An 18,917-nucleotide genomic window follows, 5' to 3' on the forward strand; every position below is an offset into this window, starting at 1 on the left:
CAGTCCAGCGCATTAACTCACAGTGCTAAATTGCTAAATTGACAGACAACTTAGTTTTCAGAAGGTATTCTGAAACTGAACCAAGTATTTTCCTTGGGCATTAAATTTTTAGATATGTACCTTGTTGGTGGCTGGTAGTTTTATGCTGTGGACATCCGTTCCAACTCATAGCAACCCTGTATAGGGTTTCTGAGGCTGTAAATCTTTATGGGAACAGAAAGCCTCATCTTCTGCAGTACAGCTGGTAAGTTTCAAACTGCTAATTTTGTGGTTAGTATCCTGACCAGTAACCACTGTGCTACCAGAGCTCCTTGGATACACACCGTGGTGGTGGTAGTGTGCTGTGGAGTTGGTTCCGACTCACAGATACTGTATAGGGTTTCTGAGGCTGTAAATCATTATTGGGAGCAGAAAGCCTCATTTTTTTCTCATGGAACGGCTGGTAGTTTTAAACTGCTGATTTTGAGATTAGCAGCTTGACTTGTAACCACAAGAGTTGATTGCATCACTGATTGGGTATTAGAAATGTAACAATGTATATATATATATATAAATTAATGTATAAGCATTAAAGCAAAATCTGAAACAAGTGTGTTTATATAAGGAGACAGTGTGGAAGGCAATGTAATGGGTAGCCAAGGGAGCTTCAGAAAGTTGGTAGAACAATTCTATTATCTGTTACAAGACCTTTTGTAATTTAGTGGGTTCCAGTTCATAATGACCCTGAATAGTGTTTCTGATGAGCAGCTGGTAGGTTTGAACCACTGACCTTGTAAGCAATCCATCCAGTGCTTATCCTTCCTACAGTACTATATATATATATATATATATATATATATATATACTGTTAGGGGTATTATCTATTTATATATATATATAAAATGATAGGACTTTTTCAGTGGTAAGTTGTTAAGTGCCATGGAGTCAGTTCCGACCCATAGCGACCCTATACAGGGTTTCTGAGGGTGTAAATCTTTACGGGAGTAGAAAGCCTCATCTTTCTCCCGCGGAGTGTCTGGTAGTTTCGAACCACTGACCTTAAGATTCACAGCCCAATTCGTAACCACTACGCTACCAGAGCTGGGATTTAATTTTTTTAGTACATTTTTATAATAAATTCTAATGCTTACGTACCTTATCAAGCCATTTAATGCAATTGAAATGTGGAAGCGTTTATTAAGTATTTTTGTTAAAGTTACACAAGAGAACAGTGTGTTTAAAGAATCTGTACACCATAAAATTCATCAAAAATCTTTTATCTATTAAAAATAAATGTTAAGGCATTCTCTGTACTTTTCTATATTGTTACAAAAAATTAACTCTTAAACAGATCATTAAATAATCTTGACCTTAAATCCTTTAAAGCTGGCATGACAAGGTATATAATCTGAAGATGTCAGGTTTGCATTAATCTATAAAAGTATTGCCCATTTCACTACAGGCACTCAATGGCTGGTGGGGGAGGAGAAATGGTATTTCTCTTCTCTTCTTCCCTTCCTGAACTGTAGAGCCAGGCATGCAATCTTAGTGTCAGTATATTAAGGCTCATTACTTTCTTTGGTTATAAAACATATGTTCTCAAATTTGTGCTATAGGCTCTGCCCATAAATGAAATGATCTACATATTTCTTCTACCCCTTCAATAATTACCCCTCAGCCCTGCTTTAACACTGGGAGGCAGGAAACAGCTGTGTCATTAATGAACGATCTAGCAAATTCAAACCAGTGACCTTCAGATGAAAGACCTATTATTCCATGGATGGTCTCCAGAGCAATTTGGTCCCTTAACACTGGGTTTTGGCTGAAGATTCTAAGACTTGAACTATTAAAAAAAGAAAAAATACACAGTCCTTGACACAATTTGTAATGATTATATTCTATTGTGCCAACAATTCCTTTAAAAAATGCCCATTTCAGAACTGTGAGAGTAAGTGCTTGATGTCTTTAACAGCTAACATTTCAGTGCTTACTCATATACAAGGTAGCTTCAGAAAGTTTGGTAAATGAAATTAAAAGATAATTGAATTTTCCCACAAACTTTTGAAGCCCCCTTATATTCATGAAATACATGGTACTGGTACTTTTGTGGTAAGAACATTTTTTTAAATCTAACAATATGTATTTACATTTGCAAGTAACTGGATACCTCCCTTGCACCTTTCAAGTGCTATATGCCCTTACAGTGCAAGTCATTTTCTGACTTTGGTCACAAACAGTTAATATGGACACTTTAGATTAACTGTCCTTCAAACTTGTTTTCAAAAGATAAGCCTCTAGGTTTAGGTATAAGACATTTTTAGGATCAGAACCAAAGTCTTATTTGAACTAGGGAAGACTTAAAGAGAGATGTGCTCTAAGAGTAAAGTCTATTTAAAAATTGGGGAAATAAACGTTTGTGTTTAGGTTACATGGATCATAAGCATCACAGTTCCCTGTCATTGTTGAGAAAGAAATTAACAAAATCTCTTAAGTATAATGCAAGATAATTACAGAAAAGTATCAGTACTTTGGTATTGTTAAACGCCATCAAGTCAGTTCCAACTGATAGCAACATGACCTGTATAGGGTTTCTGAGGAGCAGCTGGTGAACTTGAACTGCCTACCTTGTGGTTCAGTTTTTACCCAAGAGCTGATTTAACTAGTGGAAAGGTTAAATAAAAATACAATGTAAAATCTTAAATTTCAACAAACAGAATATAACCAGTTATCAGAAAATGTTACTGCTTAAATTATTCAAGGGGAATAGGTTTATTTGGAAGGAATGTTTTTAAACATTTTAGGACTCTTACATAAAATACACTTAGGAAAGTGTGATCAAATGGAAAGATTAATATATTAATGTTTTATAATTAATCACATGAATATAATTCCTTATCACTCACATAGCACTGCGTTTGACTCAAAATCTCACCTACAAGCAATGTCAAGGATTTTACCATCTTTTCATCTAAAAGCTACATATAACAATTGCAAAGTCAAGCACTACTATATACAATTATTGTAGAATACTGGTACAGGAATGTTTAAAGGTCACAGTGCAATAGTGTCAATTTTATCAAGTCAAAATGGGATTATGTACTTTTAATATTCAAATGAATAGTTTTATTTTCTAATTGAATCATGTTTCAGACATTATGTAATTCTAATTTTCACACACGATTTCTAACACAAGTATGAAAAGTATAACATTTCTCTATGTGACAACTTTCAATTTTGGCTATTGACCACGTTCTCCCTACTTCTCCATTTATAGTCTTCATAGACTAAGCCAAGTAAAGCAATTTAGATTTGGATTTTCATAGAGAAACTATTTTCCAAATGAATTCCTTAAGTGAATATAAAGTTTTACATAGTCTATCCTTTAAACCATACAAATTGTTAGAAAATTTTTGATATACAGATAGAGAAGCTTCAGAAAAACATACTGAAGTGATTTCATTTAAAAAGGTGATTATATGTTGGTCAAAAAAAAGTATCAACATTAATATTACTGATATTAATGCAACTATAACAATATTTAAAATTTTAAAAAGTTCAACTTCTTTTTCATCCTTATCATGCAAGGAAGATGACGGTGTCCTTTTTGAAGAAATTTTCATTTCAGGAATGAGGACTGTCTTGATTTGTCCAATTTCTGTTCTACACCATTCTTCTTTCAGTACTTGGCTTACTCGAGGATAAATTTCAACAGGTTGGACTTCAGGAAGTGGTCTTTGTTTCAAGACCTGCACACGCTGACGGACATCATCAACTCTTTCAAGAAATTTCAGTGGAGATTCTTCTTGCAAAGATGCTATCAGTGTCATCAATTCAAGCTGCTGCTCTCTTATTTCTTTCATTCTTTCAATTTGTGGGGTATATTCTTGACTAATCAGATTTCCAACATCAGAGAGAGCAGCTAAGAAAATTTTTTTCTTCTGTTCTACTGTATCACTGAGTTCCTTAAAATACTGGAGAACAACTTCTTTATCACCTTGGACCATTTTCTCAGAATGAGATTTTTGTTGTTCTAGCTTTTCAAGATGATGAATGAGATCTGTCCAGTATGTATCAGTTAACTGTTCAAGCAGTTTTTGAGGCGTGTCCTTTTCTTTTAGATAGGCACTTTGAAGATCATCTATAGGATGTCCATGATGTTGACCTATGGTGAGACAATGGCCACACACTAATTTTTTATCCAGTAGACAGTAAACATTTAATGGCTGTCGGTAATGTTCAGGGCAGGTGACAATATCTGGATGGTCTTCTTGCTGGTATTTTTCAATAATAGCCCTTAATGCAAAATTAACAGGCAAAGACTCAATACCAGTTGGAGCAATTTCAATAATACTCCTGCAATTAGGGCATTTGAGTGGAATTCGTAAAGGTCTCCATATGTAAAAGTTGCCAGATGCCTGAAGAACATTTTCCAAACAATTTCTACAAAATGTATGAGAGCATGGTAGTACACGAGGATCTTCAAAAATACTGTAACAAATTGGACATGTTAATTCGTCCTCAAAATTGTGCATTTCCTGTCAAGAGAAAAAAAAAATTTTTAATTCTACATAACAGACACCTGCACATGTAAAGTAACTGTTAACATACTGTGTTTATCATTTAAAACCACCATTTGTCTCAGTTTACCAAGATATACTAGAAGCTAGTACCAGCAGGATCACCCAAGGTGAAAGGGTTTCAGACTTTCCAGACTATGAAAGACCAGGAAGGCAGGCCTAGCAATATATTGAAAATTAGAAAAACCTCATTAGTCACAACAGAATACAGTTTAACTCTTGTTTGGGACATCTCAGCAGGAGAGATCAACCTTGGGAGGACATGTTTACTGTTTTGGAAGAAGGGCAGCCAGAGTGTTCCTTGAAGGCCCGGATGGCTAAGCTTCGCCTCTCATACTTTGGACATATTGTCAGGAGGGTACAGTCGCTGGAGAAGGATGTCATGCTGGGTAAGGTGGAGGGTCAGAGAAAAAGAGGAAGACTCCCAACGAGATGGATCGGCCAGGTGGCATCAAGTGTGGCGGCAGTAGTGAGGTTGGCCCAGGATCGGACATTGTTTCATTCTGCTGTGCATGGGGTCACTATGAGTCGGTTCCAATTCGATGGCACCTGACAACAACAAGTGAAGTAGAGAGCCAGCAAAGGTAAAGAAGTCCCTTGGTGAGACTGGTATGGTACAACAGCCACAGTGAAGTATTCAAACATACTGGCACATTGTGAGGTAGCAGCACAGAACTGTGCATAAGGTTGACATGAGTCAAGAGTCGACAGCTATTTTATTTATGTCTAGCCACAGAATCAGCATTGAACTGTGAACCATAGTTCAAACCTGCCTTGGAAACCTATACAGGGTTGCTGTGAGCTGAAACTGACTTAACAAGAAGCTTTCATTTGAAAAGAGGATAAAATAAGGTATTTCACTAAGAAAAATGACTTTTCTTAGCAACTCAATTCCTATATATGTTGTTAGCTGCCAGTGAGTGACCCCAACTCATGATGACCCTGTGCACACAATAGGATCCGACTAATACGACTCATAGTTTTTAAACAGTAAAATGCAGGACTTTTCCTTTCTTAGTCTGGAAGCTCTGGTAAAACCTGTTCAGCAAAAGAGCAATTTGAGGTGTACTAGTCAGCAACTAAACACAGGTCTCCCACATGGAAGGCAAGAATTCTACCACCAAACCACCACTGTCCCCCATATATGTTGTCAGAGTCAGCTCTGACACTCGGTGAACCTATGTGCAACAGAACAAAACACTGAGCGGTCCTGTACCATCATCATAATTATGACCCATTGTTGCAGGTCCCAATATATAATACTGAATAATTGACCAAATTGAAGAACTGAATCCTTGAGGGCAAAAATCCTACACAAAACAACTCCAATTAGTTGGTAATAAAATGCTTCAAGTTAAGAGTAGTAAGTTTGTTTCTTCTATGTAATGCAAACTAAATTAAAATTCAGCGTGTTCTGGTGAAGTCTAAAGTTTATTGTTCTAAAATCAAAATGAACCATGCAAATGAAATGGCAAGATGAACTATTTCTATGAAATGATATTAAGAGGTAGGCTTCCAGTTGGAACATAAGAGTAGGCACTGACTCGGTGACAATGAGTTTAGTTTTTTGGTTTTGATTACCCATTACTATAAATTTTTTGATTTCATGAATTGGAATATTAAAGCCCAGGATCAACATGGTGCAATTTTTTAAGGCAATAATTTTAACTTGAAGATTGTTAAGTGCCATAGAGTTGGTTTCAACTCATAGTGACCCTGGTAAAGGGTTTCTGAGGAGTGGCTAGTGGGTTTGAACTGCCAACCTTGTGGTTAGCAGTCAGTGCTTATCCTACCAGGACCATACCAAGACTCCAATTTGAAGAATGGGCTGTGTGCTGTGGAGTCGATTCTAACTCACAGTGAACCTGTATAGGTTTGCCAGGCTGTAAATCTTTAACAGTAAGCCTCATCTTTCTCACATGGAGTGGCTGGTGAACTTGAGCTGCTGACCTTGTGGTCAGCAACCCGGTTCATAATCCACTATGCTACCAGGGCAGGGCTCCTAATTTGAAGGTTGTTGCTATGTACGGTCAAGTAAATTCATTGTGAACTTGGACAGGGTTTCAAATGAGTGGCTGATAAGTTTGAACCACTGACCTCACAGTTCAAATCAACCTTATGGTCCAGTGCCTTATCCTATAGCACTATATCAGGACTACAAATTTGAAGTATTAGAAAGGGGAAAACTCCTTGTAATGAAAATTAATATGACAGATGGAAGTGGTTGATTGTGAGTAGTCAGTCATCTTCCCTTCATGAATATGTCCCTTGATGAGTGTCTGTGAGACACATAAACGTTCAGACACAAGCAACTTGATCTCTTGGCAAGCTATTAGTGACATGGTTTAACAATAGACACTTGATAATTCTGCACCTATCCTCAATGCTAAAAAGTCACAACCCTCAGGACTTACTTCTAGATAGAGAAGAATCAAATTACAAGATAAAACCCCAAATGCCATTCATGTAAAAGACAGCCCTTGTCCTCACTCACTGAACTGGTCAAGGTTCCAAAGACAAGACTAAAATGCAAAAATTACCTAACTTATTTCTGCAGACTCCCTTCAGACACAGCTTCTAAGACACCCAGACACAGATGATAGGAGAGTGTCCTGCAGCCCACCCCTAGGAAGGACAGTGGCTTCCAACTCTCCCAGTCTCCAGTGCTCTTCTGGCTCCCCCTCCACCCTGGAATACCACCCTTTTCTCCTCTATCTTATACCCTTCATGGGTCCCTCTCCTTCCTGGACTCCTTTCCCACAAGGTATGGTTCTTGACCTGCCCAAATTACTTGTAACCTGGGCAGCCAATTTTCTTCTTATACCTCTAGATGCCCCTCCCTCTCAGGTCCTTGGGGCCTTATGGGCAGGGCAGAGACCTTCCTACCAACTCAAGGCTCTCCCAGCCTGGAAGGATCACTCCCAGGACCACCACCTCCTGGCTGAGGTACCCTTTGCTCTCCCAACAGCACCACTCTTCCTGCCCCAAAAAACCTTCAAGGCCTCAAGTGCCGTTCCCAAGCTCAGGCAGCTGCTCCAGCTGCTCCAGTAGCCTGCATGGGCTCTCCTCCCTGCCCTGGCATCCCAGTGTGGACCTCCCGGGATCCACTGCACTAAAGGGCTGCTTCCCCATTTCTGGTGATGCTTGCAGGCCAGGCCTATACCTTCTTCCTCAAACATACACTAACCTGTGCAGCCCTCCAGTCTGCTCCGTCAAGCGGACCTATACCACCACCAGGGTAGGCTCCTGGTTATGGCCATGATACTTCTGCACTGGAGTTACGGTGGGCCACTGCTAAGCACACATACCCACTGTTACACCTGCGCACCTCACCAGGCCCTGAGCCTGCCACATCGCACTCTTTGACCCCTGAGGTTGTGGGTACCCCTCCAGATAAACTTCTGGCACCACCACCCACCCCCCTTACTCCCTACCAGGTTCCCCAGGGGAGGGAGCCTGGACTCCCTTAGGTGCTACAACCCACTGTCATCCCCAGGCTTTGACAAGGCCTGCTGGATTGTCCATCAGTGAGGAGTAAGGAGTCCTGGTGTGGCACTGTGAGTTAACACGCTAGACTACAAAGTTGGTTTGAACCTCAAGGCCAGCAATTCAAGCTCACCAGCTGCTCCTTGGAAACCCTATACAGGGTCGCTATGGGTCAGAACCAACTCGAGGGTACTTTATAACAAAATAAGTGAGGCATAGGCGTACAAACATTACCAAATCATCCTCACTGTGTCCTGGTATGGCGCTGTGGGTTAATGCGCCAGACTTCTAAGCCATTTGAACTATAATATAAGGCCGGTGGTTCAAGCTCACCAGCTGCTCCTTGGAAACCTTATACAGGTTTCTTGGCCTTGCTATGGGTCAGAACTGACTGGATGGCACATAACAACAACAAATTATGAAAGTTTGAGAAAACAGCATCTCAAAATAACAATATATTTTAAATAGACAAAACACCTCTTTTGACTTTTTCATTCTTGGCTCCCTTCACCATCTTCCAAAACAAACCCTTCCTCACCCTACAAGTCTCACAGTGAGTCATGTCCCAGACCAGGTCCCTCTTACTGTCATGAAATACTACACTTTTCCTTCACAGTACTTCCACTTAAAATCGTTTTTAAAAATAGCTTTGTCATACTTTAAACAGTTACATAGCATTTTTGTTGACATTAGGATGTAAACCTCCAAATAAGTTCAAGAATCGTGTCTACACTATAGTTGTGTCACTGTCATCTAACAGACTGGACACACACAGTAGCCATTCACTTACTACTGAGTGAATGAGCAAATGTCTCATAAATGAATTTAACAAAATGTCAGATCTTAGTGTTTTTCTTTATTTAAAAAAAGGCAAAATTTTTACTTGGTGTGGGAATAATGTTAACAGGAGCGTCCACTACAAAGTACTCCTCTCAGACTGACATTATTTAGAACCCTAATGAGCCAAGTTGTGCCACTTGAGGTAACTCATGTTGTGAAGCATTCCAGGAAACTAAGGTAATTGGGCAGCAACACAGAAGATGACATTCACTGCAAATTAATTCAAGTGAATGCATGCTGGGAAGACTTTGCCCTATACTTACATGGAATTCTGAAGTCACACACAAACCACGCAAGAAACAGAATGTTTCTCAGGTATTTTAATATCAGAATTCACAATAAAGGGATAAACAGAATAACATTTTGTAAGGAATAAAATGTGAGACGCATTCAAAATTGACATACATGCAATCTAGATTTAACATTAGTATTAAAGCTATTTAATCATTAGTAGCTAAATTAACACTAAAACAGAAGCCTTTTTCTCCAAAATTCTATTTATATTTTGTCAAAAAGCTAGGTAACAAGTGTTTCCTGAGAATCAAAAAGAAGAATTTTCTTTAGAAAGAGGATATCCACAATATTATAAAGAAAATGTCATCTCCTAAGCATACAAAATGGAAGCAAAAACAATGACGGTCTCAATGCATAAAACTTTTAATAATAAATGCATAAAACTTTTAAATTTAATCAGAGCTTTGGATAGTATGAAGGTTACAGATACCAAATTTTATTCTCTTCTTCTGATTTTTTAAAAACTGACTTTAGATAAACAGATGTCAGAACAGAGTGGAAAAAGTAAGCTTGGCTGAAAAATAACTTTGCAAGGCCAAGAAATCTCTGACTATGGCTGCTGTCTGAGACATATAAAATATAGGTGGAGTCCTAGTATGGCACTGTAGGATGAGTATTGGACTGCTAACGGAACTAACAACAAAGTCGGCAGTTCAAACCTACCAGCCACTCTCGGAAACCCTGTACAGGGTCACTATGAGTCGGCACTAACTCAATGGCACACAACAACATCATGCTTACAAAAGGAGCACAATGGTTAAGCACTCAGCTGCTAACAGAAAGATCAGTGATTCAAATCCACAAATGTGGAAGAAAGATGTAGTTGTCTGATAACATCAAGATTTATAACTTTGGAAACCCTATGAGGCAGTTCAGTCCTTCTCTATCCTATAGCGTTTGCTGTAAGTCAGAACTACTCAATGGCAATAGGTTTGTTTTTGTTTTGGGAATCATGCTCACAGACTAGTTCTTCTAGTAATTAATATGACATTTTATGCGCCTAGGCTGGTGAGAGGGAAAAGAAAACAAAAAACTTCACTTATGTATATTTTCTAAGATGAACACCTTGGATTTAGCTATACTGTATAAATACTTTAAAAAATACTTCCTATTCATGTGTGCATCAAAAAAAAAAGGTAATAGAGATAAATACTGATGGTTGAGAGTGCATGAATGGGATTGTAATCATTACAATGATTTGCTGTGTGTAAAAAACTGATGATCTGCCCTGTAAATCTTCATTCACTCAATATACAATAAAAGCTTAAAAAAAGAATAGTGCCTATCTATTAAATAAAAAGGTAAAATGTCTTTGTTAACTACTTTCTCCTACCATCATTCAATCAACATTGTATTGGGAGGACGCTTAGATTATGAAACCAATGCCAATATAAACACATTCAGAGACACAAACGACACTAGATAAAATAATGTAAATAAGCAAACAAACCAATCAGCCAAGCCTAACATCCTAAAAGCCTGTTGTTAGTTGCTGTCGAGTCAATTTCGACCCATAGTGACCAAGCATGCTGAATATGACGTTCCTCAGGGTTTTTTCAGAAGTCGATGACGGAGCCCATCTCCGCAACAGTTCCTGGGTCTGTTTTAATTGTCAACATTTTGGCTAGTAATCCTGCGTTTGTTTAACCCTTTGTGCCATCCAGGATCTCAAAAGCCTCTAGAAATTTCTAAAAACTACCATAAAGAAAAATAATTCAGATTCCATTTAAAATACATGAATATAAAACTAATACAAAGATGCTGGTGGCCAAGGGACAGGTTTGCAGAATATGTTCTTTGGTTGTTTAAATAATTATATATTCCTGAGTGCTTCTGTGTACCCCACACCCACACACAAAAAAAAACAGAGGGAACAGAAGCAAATACTGTTGAATGACGATGCACAGTGGATATTGTAATCACTGCAATGAAATGATGAGTGTGAAACTGATGTTCCCCTATGTAAACTAATCACTCAATTCACAATAAAAACTTTAAAAAAATTTTTTTAAACTAATAAAATGTCAAACAAAAATTTAATTTTAAACCACCACAAGAATCACATAGCAAGAGGAAAAAATACACGGCAATAGAATGAACAATAGACATGAAAAAGAAAATTACAAATTAAACATAAATAGGCATAAAAAGATAAATTTAACTACCTAATGATACAGATTAAAATGAGATACCACTGGTCACTGTTCATACTGCCAGTCTTTTTTACTAAAACCCATTCATTACGTATTATACAAGGTCACTATCCTAGCGTGGCGATGTAGAATAAACACTGAATCGTAAGGGTTGAACCAACCACTCCTTGGAAATCCTATACAGGCTCACTATGAGTCAGAACTGACTGAACAGCACTTAACAACAAAACAACAACCAAACAAAACATTGGAAACATACCCAGAGAAGCAGTGATGCCTGAAATGGAGGCAGAAACAATGATGAGGAGAGATGGAGCATCTGGGGACTTAGACCCAGAGAGGGAGAGGGGCTTCGTGCTGAAGACCGGGGGGTGGGGGCTGGAAGGCTTGTAGGATATACCCTTTAGTTGGTTGATAATGCATGGAGGGGATTGTAAGCATGGCAATGAAACTATTGTTTAGGAAGACTGTAAAACTAATGGTCTCCCATGTAAACTATCACATAATTCACAATAACATTTTAGAAAAAACAAAGACTGGAAACAACTGACCACACTAGAAATTCTGGTGTGATGCAGCAGGATAATGCACTGGACTGCAAGGTCCATTTGAACCACAGGTTGATAGTTCAAACCCACCAGCTGCTCCTCAGAAACCCTATACAGGGTGGCTATGAGTCAAACTGACTGGACAGCACTTAAGAACAACAACAACATTTGGTACTCCATAGCTCTGGTAGCATAGTAGTTATGAATCAGGCTGTGAACCGCAGGGTCAGCTGTTCAAAACTACCAGCTGTTCCACAAGAGAAAGATAAGGCTTTCTGCTCCCATAAAGATTTACAGCCTTCGAAACCCTGTATAGGGTCACTATGAGTCAGAACCGACTCCATGGCACAAAACCACCACCACTCCTTACTCAATCCAAATAGTAATACCAATTTCCAGCCCTGGCAGAAGAAGACTATAGATTCTGTGGAAAAGCGGAACCACACAGGTTCTAGACTTATTTATGAACTCCACATTCAGTTGCAGTGGGGGTGAACCGCCACAGTGGAAATGGAGATTAAGTGGAAATTGACATTCTAAAGCAGCACAGTCCAATAAAATTGGAAACTGGATGGAAATGTGTCATATCCATGTTGTGCAATATTGTAGCTACTGATGGCATGAGTCCCGGTGTGGTACTGTGATAAAAGCGCTGAACTGTTTGTTACCCACAAGGTCAGTGTTTCAAACCCACCAGCGAGCGTCTCCTTAGAAACCCTATACAGAGTCACTATGAGTCAACTGATGCGACAACACTTACTGATGTGGCTACAGAGCTCTTGAAATATGTCTAGTGCAACTGCGGAACTAAATTCCTAATTTTATAGTGTCGTGACTACTCTCTTCTGCCTACCAGAAAAATGCTTGTACTTCTCTAACACGAAATGGGGAGACTGCTCTTTGGGGAAAACAAAATGTAAGTGGAGATACTGACAATTTGGGGAACTCCTCTAACCTAAATCTGGTAGCTACTTGCTCACTCTACAGTACTAGATTTCAAACTTTGGTTTCAGGTGCTCTTTATAGTTTAATTGGTGAGACCTCCAAAAGGTTTTACTTATTTCTAATACAGAAATTTAAACTAATGTATTTTTAAATGTTTAGTAATTTACTGAAAATAATAAATTTAACCAATTTTTATGAAAAAATATTTTTAAAATATAATAATAATAATTAGAGGAGGACTGTTTTACATTTTTGAAAACCTCTTTAAGGTCTGGTTTAATAGGACATAAGTTAAGAGCTCTGGTAGCGTAGTGGTTACGAATCGGGCTGCAAACCGCAAGGTCAGCAGTTCGAAACTACCAGCTGCTCTGCTTTCTGCTCCCGTAAAGATTTATAGCCTTGGAAACCCTGTTCAGGGTCGCTATGGGTCGGAACCGACTCGATGGCTCTTAACAACAAACAACAAGTTCCCGTACTGCTACTGTAGTTGATTTATTATTGTATCAGAAGTCATGTAGCCTGTGGAATATTTTACTACATGTTCATGAGAGAAGATTAAAACAGGCAAATAATATCTTTTATTTACAATAGACGTTTTATATGTAGTAGGTAAGTATATAAATATATGCTAGGTTTCTAGTATTCAGGAGGGAGTAGCCACTAGCCAAATGTGACTATAAAATTAGGACTTTAACTCTGCAATTGCACTAGACATATTATGTATATAGTAAAATTAAATGAAATTTTATAGCATATATTACATATTAAATATATTTAATTTATCATCAAATAATAATAACAGTGTTATTATGAAAACAGTTAACCTGAAAAGGCCTCAGAGACTCCTATAGAGTCACTTTGAGAAGGGCTACCCTACAATGAAGTAGTGTGGCACTGTGGGTTAATGCGCCAGACTGCAAAGCCGTTTGAACTGCAAGGTTGGCAGCAGTTCAAGCTCACCAACTGCTCCTTAGAAACCCTATACAGGGTCGGAATCGAATCGAGGGCACCTGACAACAACAACCCTACAATGAAGCCCTCTAGCTGACACATTCCCTCTACATAAAGAGGTTCCGCAATTTACTGCTTTCTTAATTTCAGGAAAACCTTCAACAAGAAAAAAAAAACAAGAATGCCAAGTAAAAAAAGGAAGCTCAGGAACAAAAAATGTTGTTGTTGTTGTTAAATGCCGTCAAGTTGGTTCTGACCCACAGCAACCCTGTACAGGGTTTCCAAGGAAAGGCTAGTGAGCTTGAACCACTGATCTTGCAGTTCAAACGACTTTGCAGTCCAGCACATTAATCCACAGTGCCATACCAGGATTCCTCAGGAACATAAATAATTTAGGGAACAGAATAAACTTAAAAATAAAATATAATGCTATGCAAATCAAAGTACTCCAAGAACAAAAGAGCAGAAATTTACAAAATCAATAAAAAACTTGAATGATAAAATTAGTGAAATAAAAAGTAGAAAATGTGAGATAAAATAAATATTAGGTACTAGTCGAGGAAGTCCAATATCTACTGAACAGACTTCTCAAATGGAGAAAAAAAAAAACACAGAAACAGAGTTAAAGAAACTATACAATACTCCAGAACTGAAGGAAATGAGTTCCCAGATTGAAATGTGCGCTAAATACCTAGCAGAATAATATAAATAATAACAATATTCTATTATGATAGTTGAGGTTTTATATCAGCTAACTGGGCCAGGATTCCCATTGGTTTGTTGATATGTAGCTATGCCCATGGTGACATCTAATACTGTGTAGTTAACTCTATGATGATTGGCTATGAGCAGACATGGTTAACGCTACGGTCATTGGCTATGAGCAGCCAATCAATTGAAAGGATATTTCCTCAGGGGTTTGGTCTGCTTAAAATATAGTGGACACTTAGGCAACACCTTGCCTGCTTTTCTGCTGGGTCTGGCTCTTGCATCTGGTTTGTCCTTCAAATTCTGCTTGAGCCAGTGGCCTGCTTTATTATCTGTCTGCCTGCTGGACCTGCCTGCCACTCATCGCTCATCTGAACCAGACTTGGGACTCTTCCACCTTTACAGTTAGTTGTGAGCCATTTCCTTGACATAAACTGCTCTGTCTTTCTCTCTGTCTCTCTCTCTCTACACACACACACACACACACACACATATGTTGTTGTTAGTGCCATCAAGTCAATTCCAACCCATAGCAACCCTGTATAGGGTTTCCAAGGAGCAGCTGGTGAGGTTCAACCACCAACCTTGCAGTTCAAACAACTTTGTAGTCTGATGCATTAGCCCACGTATGTGTGTGTGTGTGTATTTCATTAGTTTTGCTTCTCCAGAGAACCCAGCCTAGGACAGCTATATTTTAAAACATTAAAAATAATTTAAATATGCTTCCAAATAATAAAAACACATGTCACATACAAAGTATAAGGATTAGTGTCAGATTTCTCAACACAGGATTCTAGAGGACAATGAGGCATTACCTTTAATAGTCTCTAGAAAAATGGCTTTCATTCTAAAATTCTATCAATTTTTAGGGTAGAATAGCGATAGTCTGAAACATGAAAGGTCTTAAGAAGCAGCTATAGAAGAAAACTAAGAATTCTCACGGGATAATAGTGAAAGAGTCCAGGACAACTATTCAGCAAGCCGAGAACAAGAAGTTTAGAAGAGGAAGACAGATCCAGAAGTGCTGTCTTTGTTAACAGAATATCTCATGCTTGAACTTACTGAAAGAAATAAAAAACAAAATTCTGGGAAGAGTGAAAGCATCATGTAACGTCACTTAGTTGAAATATTAACAGTCATAATGTAAACTTATAAAATAAATTTTTAGTACTAAAAGTCTGTTGGGAGAAGGGAGTTAAGAGGCCGGAACAATGTTTAAGACTTAACTCTTAACCTTCTCCTATAAATTGCTGATCCACAGTCACCACCACCCATCGCCATTTGGTTGATTCTGACTCTTAGTGACACTACATGACAGAGAAGAACTCCTCCACAGACAGTAAGTAATCTTTGTGGAAGCAAGCTGGTGGCTACAAACTGCTAATCTACTGGCTGGCAACTAAGCACTTTAATCACTGTACCACCAGGGCTCCTCACAAGTAGTCAGTCTGTTGTTGCTAAGTGTCATTGAGTCAGTTCCAACTCAGTGATGCTGGTATGGGGTTTCCACAGAGCAGCTAGAGTTTGAACGGCCAACTTGGTAGTTCAAACCCACCTTGCCGTATAGTGCATTATCCAAGTAGTCAATGCTTTTTTAGTTGTTGTTGGTTAAGTGTTGTCGAGTCGGTTCTAACTCAGCAACCCTGTACATGGTTGTCAAGGAGTTGCTGGTGAGCTTGAACCACTGACCTGTGGTTCAAACCAACCTTGCATATCACGACACAAGGACTCCAAGTAGTCAACAGATATCTAAATAGGAAAAATCAATAAATCACAGTATAAACATAATTCAGAAATATACAAGCATACCTCAGAAATACTGTGGGTTTGGATCCAGAGCACCACAATAAAGTTAACTTGATAAACCAAGTTACACATTTTTTTTTTTGTTTCCTGTTGCATATAAAAATTATGTTTACACTATACTGTAGTTAACTAAATGTGCAATAGCATTATGAAAATGTTCGAAATGTTGAGAATTACCAAAATGTGACAAACACAAACTGAGCACATGCTGATGGAAAATGGCACCAATAAAGCTGCTTCATGCAGGGCTGCCACAAACCTTCAATTCACTTTAAACACAGAGAGCTACTCAGCATACGTGAAATGCAGTAAACCAAAGCACAATCCAGTGAGATGTGCGAGTGCCAAATGAAACAACTCAAAGAAATTAAAGTGAGAGCATCTGCAGAACAGAAATTAAGAACAGAGAGAATCAGGTCAGGAGTCTGCCATTCATAATAAATCTGAAGTGCTCTTTCACTTTTAACATACAAATAAAACATAATCATATTTGAAAAACAGAAAGACAAGCCATCTAGGTAGGAAAGTAAATTACTGAAAGAAGGGAAGGGGGAAAAAAAACATAATGGTCTCAGAATTCTCCTCTGGAAGATCAATTTCCTAAAATGCTCACATATCTACCTCCCATAAACTGTTCTGTGATGGGACTGCTGCTACTTCCTCAAGAAATGGACTCTACACCATCGTTACAGAACAACAACCGGGCGGGGTAGGTCGGGAAACTGCTTTCACCAGTAAAATACAGTACAAATTATGCTGCGCCAGGATTGCAAATAGTCCCTAACTAGCCTGGCAGCTTCCTGCCTCCTAAACACGCAAGCCTCTATGTAACAAGGCCAGGCTACTGGGCCGGTAAAAGAAGTCAAGCGGAGAGAAGCTGCAGTGCCAGATATGTGAGTGAAGAAGCTGTCTGGGACATACAGCCAGTCAAGTCTTCAGGTAATTCAGCCCACATCACTCTATGACTGCAAATACATGGTTATCCCAAGTAACAATTGCCCCATTTGAAACCAGGCAGCTTAAACTGATATATTAAGAGGCAATAAATTATTTTAAGCCACTAAATAGTGGGGTAGGTTATTACACAGCAATAAATACCTAGAACATTTCTAAAGGAACAAGGAATGCTAATGAAAATGAAGCAATGCCCACAGGATGTAGAAGGAAAAGGATGACCTAAAGACTGCTATATCCAACTAACATGCAATTTATTCATGTGAAACAATAAAAAAACTCTTAGAAAAATCTATAGCTGCCCCTGTCAAAAAAAGTAAGTCCATAGGGTAGAGCTGAAGCTATATTTTAAGGAGTTTAAAATGAGGGTCAACTAAAGAGAAAGCAAAGAAAAAAAATCTAGTGAAAACAGAAGAACTAATAAAAAATGAAGAAAACAATTAAGAGAAAACAGAAAAGTGCTACAATTCATAAACCCAAGAGTTGGTTCTTTGTGATCTACCTATGATAATCAAACCGCACTAGTCCTACTGCCATAAAGTCAATTCCAACTCATGGAAACCCTACACGACAGAGTAGAAGGGCCTGTCTCTTAGACTACATCTTTATTGGAACAGACTGCCTCATCTTTCTCCCAAAGAGCAGTTGGTGGGTTTGAACAACAGACCTTGAGATTAGTACACCAATGCCTAACCTATTGCGCCCCAGGGCTCCTTCTGTGTTGTTGTTCGAGTTGGTTCCAACTCACAAAGACCTTGTATAAGGTTTCTGAGGAGTAGCTGGTGGGTTTGAACTGCCAACCTTGTGGTTAGCAGCTCCCAAGAGCCCTACTTCCTCTTTGTTTGTCCTTTTGGGCTTAGCCTAGCAATTGACTTGTAACAAATGAAATACAGCAAAAGTAACAGAATAATTCTCCCAAGTGCTCTTGCTCTCTCTCTCCATCTCAATAGGGAGCAGACTTAAGAAATCCATGTAGTGTGATAAGGAACTAATGGCACAAAAGGAGCTGAACCCTATCAACAACTGCATAATCAAACTTGGAAGCAGAAACGCCTACCCCAGTTAAGTCCTGCAATGACTGAGGCCTCCTCAGAGGCCTTGGGTCAAAGACACCCAGCTAAACCACCTCTAAGTGACCAACTAATAACTGTCCCATAAAGGCGATTCTGACTCATGATGACGACACGTGTTACGGAGTAGAACTACTCCATTGGGTTTTCTTGTCTATAATCTTTGAGCAGATCGTCAGGCCTTTCTTCCAGAGCACTGCTATTGGGTGGATTCAAACTGTTAATCTTTAAGTAAGTAGCAAATACAAACAGCTTGTGCCACCTGGAGAACTTAGATTCTAGACGTTGTGGCACAGAACTTGTATCTAGACACAGAAACTGTGCTATAATATTGGTTATTTTAAGCAGCTAAATTTTAAGATAATTTGTTATCCTAATTAAGAGGAGAAAGGAAGGAACCATAAATGTACAAAGTGAGTGCTGAGAAAAAGGAAATAAAATATACAAAAATTCAGAATTAGAGAGAATACCTTATATAACTCTATGCTAATGTATTTTTAAATCCACAAGAAGTTATTCTCTGTCAGTTCAAATTACCATAACTGATCCAAGAAATCAAACCAAGGAGAAATTTACAAGTTTGAAAAGTGCTGGGGGGGAGGGGGG

The 18,917-nt window shown here is 38.6% G+C and overlaps 1 protein-coding gene across 1 annotated transcript; it reads right to left on the bottom strand.

Annotated features, from left to right (window-relative positions):
• Window positions 1-3,244: 3,244 nt before the first annotated feature.
• Window positions 3,245-4,514, bottom strand: TRIM59 (tripartite motif containing 59). The gene has a single exon (XM_006861788.1). It carries the CDS (start codon window positions 4,509-4,511, stop codon window positions 3,297-3,299), a length of 1,215 nt encoding a protein of 404 aa, XP_006861850.1. The 5' UTR covers window positions 4,512-4,514; the 3' UTR covers window positions 3,245-3,296.
• Between the last annotated feature and the right edge of the window lie 14,403 nt (window positions 4,515-18,917).

The sequence above is a fragment of the Chrysochloris asiatica genome, unplaced genomic scaffold (assembly GCF_000296735.1).
Source record: "Chrysochloris asiatica unplaced genomic scaffold, ChrAsi1.0 scaffold00043, whole genome shotgun sequence".
Taxonomy (NCBI): Eukaryota; Metazoa; Chordata; class Mammalia; order Afrosoricida; family Chrysochloridae; genus Chrysochloris; species Chrysochloris asiatica.